This window comes from Gouania willdenowi, chromosome 22 (genome assembly GCF_900634775.1).
Source record: "Gouania willdenowi chromosome 22, fGouWil2.1, whole genome shotgun sequence".
Lineage (NCBI taxonomy): Eukaryota > Metazoa > Chordata > Actinopteri > Blenniiformes > Gobiesocidae > Gouania > Gouania willdenowi.
In genome coordinates this window covers 33627196-33634107 of record NC_041065.1, presented here as the reverse complement: position 1 = coordinate 33634107, position 6912 = coordinate 33627196, and the positions used below count along the sequence as shown (strand labels likewise).

At 47.0% G+C, this 6912-nt stretch overlaps 1 protein-coding gene across 3 annotated transcripts in view; it reads right to left on the bottom strand.

The window, feature by feature from the left end:
• Nucleotides 1-581: 581 nt before the first annotated feature.
• slc7a14a (solute carrier family 7 member 14a) overlaps nt 582-6912 on the bottom strand; it is a 21571-nt gene continuing 15240 nt past the window's right edge. For 2 of the 3 annotated variants that reach the window (XM_028438335.1, XM_028438336.1), the window contains 3 exons: nt 5673-6168; nt 1936-2172; nt 1122-1426 (listed from right to left, as the gene is read on the bottom strand). In XM_028438335.1, coding sequence (XP_028294136.1) covers nt 1122-1426; nt 1936-2172; nt 5673-6168 — 1038 coding nt within the window. Of the gene's footprint in view, nt 1427-1935; nt 2173-5672; nt 6169-6912 lie in introns of all 3 variants that reach the window. The other variant, XM_028438337.1, reaches the window with a different exon arrangement.

Genomic DNA, 6912 nt, shown 5'->3' with positions numbered 1-6912 from the left:
ATGCTAATAAATACATTCAGGCTTTTGAAAGTATTCCAACCAATCAGGGAGCTGGATTTGGTTCTATTTATATTAGGTCTACTAGTACTACTAGTGAGATATTTTAAAGCTTGAAATTAGGAACGTACTTTATAAGGGTGTAACATTAGATTCATATTCCTATGATCCAACTACATTAATCTGTGCTCGGCAAGTTGGCCTTTCTGATGACATGAATTAATCTAAAATCATTTAAAAAGGTAAACAATCAATTGTATCGATACAAGGAAATAACGCATTGATTTAAGCTCAGCAGACTTTATATGGATGTGTTTTAAAAGCTCGTTAGCGTTAGCGTTGCAGAGCCTCATGATAACCACCATGTTATTAGGATCATTTAACCTGAACACACTTCATTTTGATATTAATACTGTATTATTTTACGTTGAAAACCCAATCAGAAGAGTTAGGTAAACTATACTACTAATATGTATTTTTATTGAAAAAGTATTGAAAAGATAACATCCTGTTAATTTAAACTGGTGTTGATTGGATTTTATTCAAATTAAATGTGAATACATTGGTCATTAAATGTTGTTTACTTGTTTGTTTATGTCCATCATTCATTTACAAGAAACATCAGGAATCTAGTAAAGCTCACCTGTACTGTCCAGTATCAGGGATTTATTTCACTCACACTGGTTGGTTTCATTATTATTTTGGAATAAAAAGTTACTGATTTCAAGTCATGAGTCACTAGTTAGCATATAATGCTAACTAATGACTAACTAGTTTCTGCTTCACTACTCACGCCTTAGTAAAGCAAAGTTTATACTTAAAAATGAAGCATTAGTAGAGCTTAATAATGCTTAATGTCACCGATATCACATTTATTCTCAAAATGTTTTCCATATATTTGTGTGGATGATAAAAATTTAGTTAAAGGTGAAAAAAAAAAATGTTCCTCTGCGCTAAACATTCGAGCCCAAGGGTTTGAGACATAAACACATACACAAACATGCATGCTAGCAAAAAACACACACTCACACACGCACACACACACACACAATATTAACCCCTCCCCTTCCCCCCGAGGCAGCAGACGAGGCAGTACATTCAGGAAAAACATGGAGTCTGTCCCTTTAAAAATCCAGTGGATCCTCCTCTGGAAGGGCACGATTGGCCACTACTCTGTCGTCACCTTTCAACAACGTCCCGTCCTTCCCTGGTTTCTCCTCCTCCCTCGGTGGTGGTGGGCTCAGCCCCTCCTCAGGGGCACCCCATGGGGCGTCGGCGGTCGGGGGGTAGAAGTTGTCGTCGAAACCGCAGAAGCCTTCGTCCACGCCCTGATCGTAGCGCTGATAGGTGGAGGCGTGAACCTCGTTCTCCCGCGCTGTGATCTCCAGTGTGCTGTTCCACATGCCGTAGCCGAAGTAGATCAGGACGCCTGGAAGAGCACAGATAAAACCAACGCACACACAGCCCAACTAATCAATGACAGAGCAATACAACAAAATAGGATATATAGGAGAATTTTTCATTTGGGGCACATTTGGAAAAAAACATGTTCAGGCCTGATACTTCTTAACATATTGTTTTCAGGAAAAATGTGACCCACAGACATATTGAGTGTTTGTTGCTTAATAAAGCAGAAAAATCCCAAGTCTCTATGGAGAAAACAGTCAGAAAAAGTTCCAAAGCGTGCGCGTGCACGCAAGAGTTTCATTCAGGATGGTTAGGGGGAGCGTGGAGCACCTCATAATTCTACATACCCCACCTTTAAGCAATTTGACGTGCTTTGTGCTTTAGTAACTGCAGTAAAACATGTCCCAGTAAATTTTACTACCAGGAAATGGAATCCTGGGAAAATTCTACTGGGTTTATAGAAATATAATGATAAAAAATTAAAATCTGTCTTGTGCATTTAGTAGAAATGTGGAGAAGGTGTAGACTTACCCACGAGGCACCAAATTGAAAAGCGTATCCAGGTGATGACGGACAGTTTAAGCATGAGGTAGATATTGACCAACATGGCCGAGGCCGGGACGAAGGGCACGCAGGGGGCCATGTACGGGAGTCGCTTTGGGTTCTCTGGCTGTTGAAGGATGATGATGACGAGCACGGCAATGAAGATTATAAAACACACCAATAGCAGCAGGGCCCACCAATGGCCTTCTCCGATGCTACTCGCTCCTGTAACACAAGAAACAACTAGAATATCAGCATTTCCTGAAGAAAATGCAAGTGAGGATGCAGGTGCTAGCCCTTAGCATTAGCTGACATTAGTTAACATTAATCCTGGGAGCTATGTTGTCGGGGGCTTAATGTCCCTGGTAGGGTCTCCCAAGGCAAACAGGTCCCAGGTGACGGGTCCGACTAAGAGCGGTTCAATAGCCATATATGTACATTAAACAACAAAGGCAGTTCACGTCGCCCGGATTGGCGCTACCGGGGCCCCACCTTGGAGGCAGGCCCGGGGTTGGGGCTCGAGTGCGAGCGCCTAGTGGCCGGGGCTTTGCCCACGGGCCCCGGCCGGGCAGAGCCCGAAAGGACGACGTGGGCCCGCCCTCCCGTAGGCCCACCACCCGTAGGAGGGATCATATGAGGCCGGTGCAATGTGGATCGGGCAGTCGTCCAGGGCGGGGGCCTTGGCGATCTGATTCCCGGCTACAGAAGCTAGCGTTAGGGACGTGGAATGTCACCTCTCTGGCGGGGAAGGAGCCTGAGCTTGTGTGCGAGGTGGAGAAGTTCGGACTAGATATAGTCGGTCTCACCTCGACACATAACAAGGGCTCTGGAACCAGCCTTCTCGACAGGGGTTGGACTCTCTTCTACTCTGGAGTCGCCAATGGTGAGAGGCGCCGGGCCGGGGTGGCTATACTTCTTGCCCCCAGACTTAGTGCCTGTATGTTGGAGTTTACCCCGGTAGACGAGAGGGTAGCCTCCCTCCGCCTTCGGGTGGGGGGACGGATCATGACTGTTGTTTGTGCCTATGGGTTAAACAGCAGCTCGGAGTATCCACCCTTCTTGGATTCCTTAGAGGGAGTACTGGAGAGTGCTCCTTCTGGGGATTCCCTCGTTCTGCTGGGGGACTTCAACGCTCACGTTGGCAGCGACAGTGAGACTTGGAGGGGCGTGATTGGGAGGAACGGCCCCCCTGATCGGAACCCGAGCGGTGTTTTGTTGTTGGACTTCTGTGCTCATCACAGATTGTCCATAACAAACACCATGTTCAAACATAAGGGTGTCCATATGTGCACTTGGCACCAGGACACCCTAGGCCGCAGTTCGATGATTGACTTCGTAGTCGTGTCATCGGACTTGCGGCCGCATGTCTTGGACACTCGGGTAAATAGAGGGGCGGAGCTGTCAACTGATCACCACCTGGTGGTGAGTTGGCTCCGATGGCGGGGGAGGATGCCGGTTAGACCTGGCAGACCCAAACGTATAGTGAGGGTCTGCTGGGAACGCCTGGCAGAGTCTCCCGTCAGAAGGAGCTTCAACTCCCACTCTCACCATGTCTCGGAGGAGGTGGGGGACATTGAGTCCGAGTGGCCATGTTCCGTGCCTCTGTTGCTGAGGCTGCTGATCGGTGCTGTGGCCGCAAGGTAGTCGGTGCCTGTCGTGGCGGCAATACCCAAACCCGTTGGTGGACACCGGGGGGGGGATGCCGTCAAGCTGAAGGAGTCCTACCGGGCCTTTTTGGCCTGTGGGACTCCGGAGGCAGCAGACAGGTACCGACGGGCCAAGCGGAGTGCAGCCAAGGCAGTCGCCGAGGCAAAAGCCCGGACATGGGAGGAGTTTGGTGAGGCCATGGAGAACGACTTCCGGACGGCTTCGAAGAGATTCTGGACCACCATCCGGCGTCTCAGGAGGGGGAAGCAGTGCACCGTCAACACTATGTATGGTGCGGATGGTGCGCTGCTGACCTCGACTCGAGACGTTGTGGATCGGTGGGGGGAATACTTCGAAGACCTCCTCAATCCCACCGACACGCCTTCCAATCAGGAAGCAGGGCCCAGGGACCCGAGAGTGGGCTCTCCTATCTCTAGGGCTGAGGTTGCCGAGGTGGTTAAAAAGCTCCTCGGTGGCAGGGCTCCGGGGGTGGATGAGATCCACCCGGAGTTCCTCAAGGCCCTGGATGTTGTGGGGCTGTCATGGCTGACACAACTCTGCAACATAGCATGGACATCAGGGGCAGTGCCTCCGGATTGGCAGACCGGGGTGGTGGTCCCCCTTTTTAAGAAGGGGGACCGAAGGGTGTGTTCCAATTATAGAGGGATCACACTCCTCAGCCTCCCCGGTAAGGTTTATTCAGGGGTCCTGGAGAGGAGGGTCCGCCGGATAGTGGAACCTCAGATTCAGGAGGAGCAATGTGGTTTTCGTCCTGGCCGTGGAACTGTGGACCAGCTCTACACCCTCAGCAGGGTCCTTGAGGGGTCATGGGAAATTGCCCAACCAGTCCACATGTGTTTTGTGGACCTGGAACAGACATTTGACCGTGTCCCTCGGGGATTCCTGTGGGGGGTCCTCCGGGAGTATGGGGTATCGAACCTCCTGATAGGAGCTGTTCGTTCCCTGTATGACCGGAGTCAGAGTCTGGTCCGCATTGCCGGCAGTAAGTCGAAATCGTTTCCGGTGAGGGTTGGACTCCGCCAGGGCTGACCTTTGTCACCGATTCTGTTCATAACTTTTATGGACAGAATTTCTAGGCGCAGTCAGGGCGTTGAGGGGGTCCGGTTCGGGGGCCTCAGTATTGCATCACTGCTTTTTGCAGATGATGTGGTCCTGTTGGCTCCAACATACCGTGACCTTCAACTCTCACTGGATCGGTTCGCAGCCGAGTGTGAAGCGGCCGGAATGAGAATCAGCACTCCCTGAACGCCTCCCTAGTGAGGCGTTCAGGGCACGTCCCTCCGGAAGGAGGCTCCGGGGAAGACCCAGGACACGCTGGAGAGACTATGTCTCTCGGCTGGCCTGGGAACGTCTCGGGGTTCCCCCGGAAGAGCTGGAGGAAGTGGCCGGGGAGAGGGAAGTCTGGGCCTCCCTACTGAGGATGCTGCCCCCGCGACCCGGAAACGGCTAGCGGGAGAAGATGGATGGATGGATGGATAGTTAACATTAGCATAGCATATGCGTAGCATTTGCACAGCATTCGTGTAGGATTTGCATAGCATTAGCATTGCATTAGCATTGCATTAGCATCGCATTAACATAGCATTAGCCTAGCTTTAGCATAGCATTAACAGTATCCTAGCATTAATCTAGCATTAATACTAACTTAGCATTAGCCAAAATATAGCATGAGCCAAAGTATAGTATTAACCTAGCATTAGCTAGCATTAGCTAAGCAATATTTAACATTAGCATTAAGGTTGAAAAAGGTTGAAATGGGTTAAACGTATAAAATGTAATAACTCAAAAAGTTTAAAAGAGCATAAATCTCTGAAACTTTGTGAACGTTTTAAAAATGACGTTTTAAAATTGACGTTTTAAAAATGACGTTTTAAAATTGACGTTTTAAAATTGACGTTTTAAAATTGACGTTTTAAAATTGAACAAACGGTGTAGATGGAGTTAACGACGGAAGAAAAAAACCGTACAACAACAGTGAGGACACCTCCTGCATCCTGACGAATAATTAACTCATGATTATGTTTCCTGTGAGGAAATGGAGGGAAACTTCCTCTCACCAAAGATGATGAAGGAGCAAAAAGCGAAGATGATGATGAAGAGCAGCAGCACACACACGGTGACGGTTTTCCCCGTGGCCGGAGTGGGACGGTCCATTTTTCCCGGGAGGCCCAATCGTATCCTGAGGGTGTAGTAGTGCGGTCCAATCAGCTTCTTCAGACGCCGTGAGACCCCGCCCTCCGACTCCTCTGCCTCGATGCCTGTGGTCATGTCCACCGTGCCGTAGTTTGGGTGCGTAGCAGCGTACAGGTTCTTGTCTGGTTTTCCGATCAGCATCTCGTTGTCGCCTAGCGATGGAAGGTTTTTGGCGCCGCATGTGTTGGTAGTCGCGCCGCCATAGTCGTCAGCTTCGCTGGTCGGAGAACACGCGTCTTTATCGCACTCTGCCAGGACGCCTTCTTTTCTTTTCTTGTTCTGTTCCTCAGACAGGAAGTTAACGAAGCCGTGGATGTCGCCCTCAGGTTGGTAACGTAGGAGAAGAACACACAGACTGACCTTGAGGAACAAATAAACATCATTATAGAGGGAAATTATGATTATTATCATATTAATGTACCGTCTGTCTGTAATAACGCTGGGCTGCCTCCAACATAAACGTACAAAATGAGAAAAAAATACACAAAATTACTCCAAAAACAAAGAATAAGATGACAAAAACAATACAACAAAATACAAAATCACAACAAAAACACACAAAATGCTCCCAGAAAAACACAGAATTACAGAAAAAAGCATAAAATGATGCCAAAAAACGCCAATAAAAGAATTCCAAAAAAAACACTAAACAATAAAAAATACACAAAACACTACAAAATATCAGAAAATATATCAAACTACAACAAAAACACATAAAACGCAATTTAAATGTACAAAATGACTCCCCAAACACAAAACAACTACCATAAGAAACAGAAAAATATACAAAACCACGAGAATACATAAAACATGCAAAAATAGAGAAAAAACATGAAATTATGCCAAAAAATTCCCCAAAAACGGTTCAAAAAGTATACAAAACTACTACAAAAATATTATAATCATTACTCAAAAAACAGTTACACCAAAATACGCAAAATAATTTTAAAAAACTTACCAAATACACAAAAATTTTAAAAACATGTAAAAGGATAAAACATTTTTAAAAAGACTCGAAAAATATCAGAAAAAAATACAAAACGACAAAAACAAAATTGATTGCAATTGAAATGTGCAAAATTACTTTCAAAACCCACAAAAAAA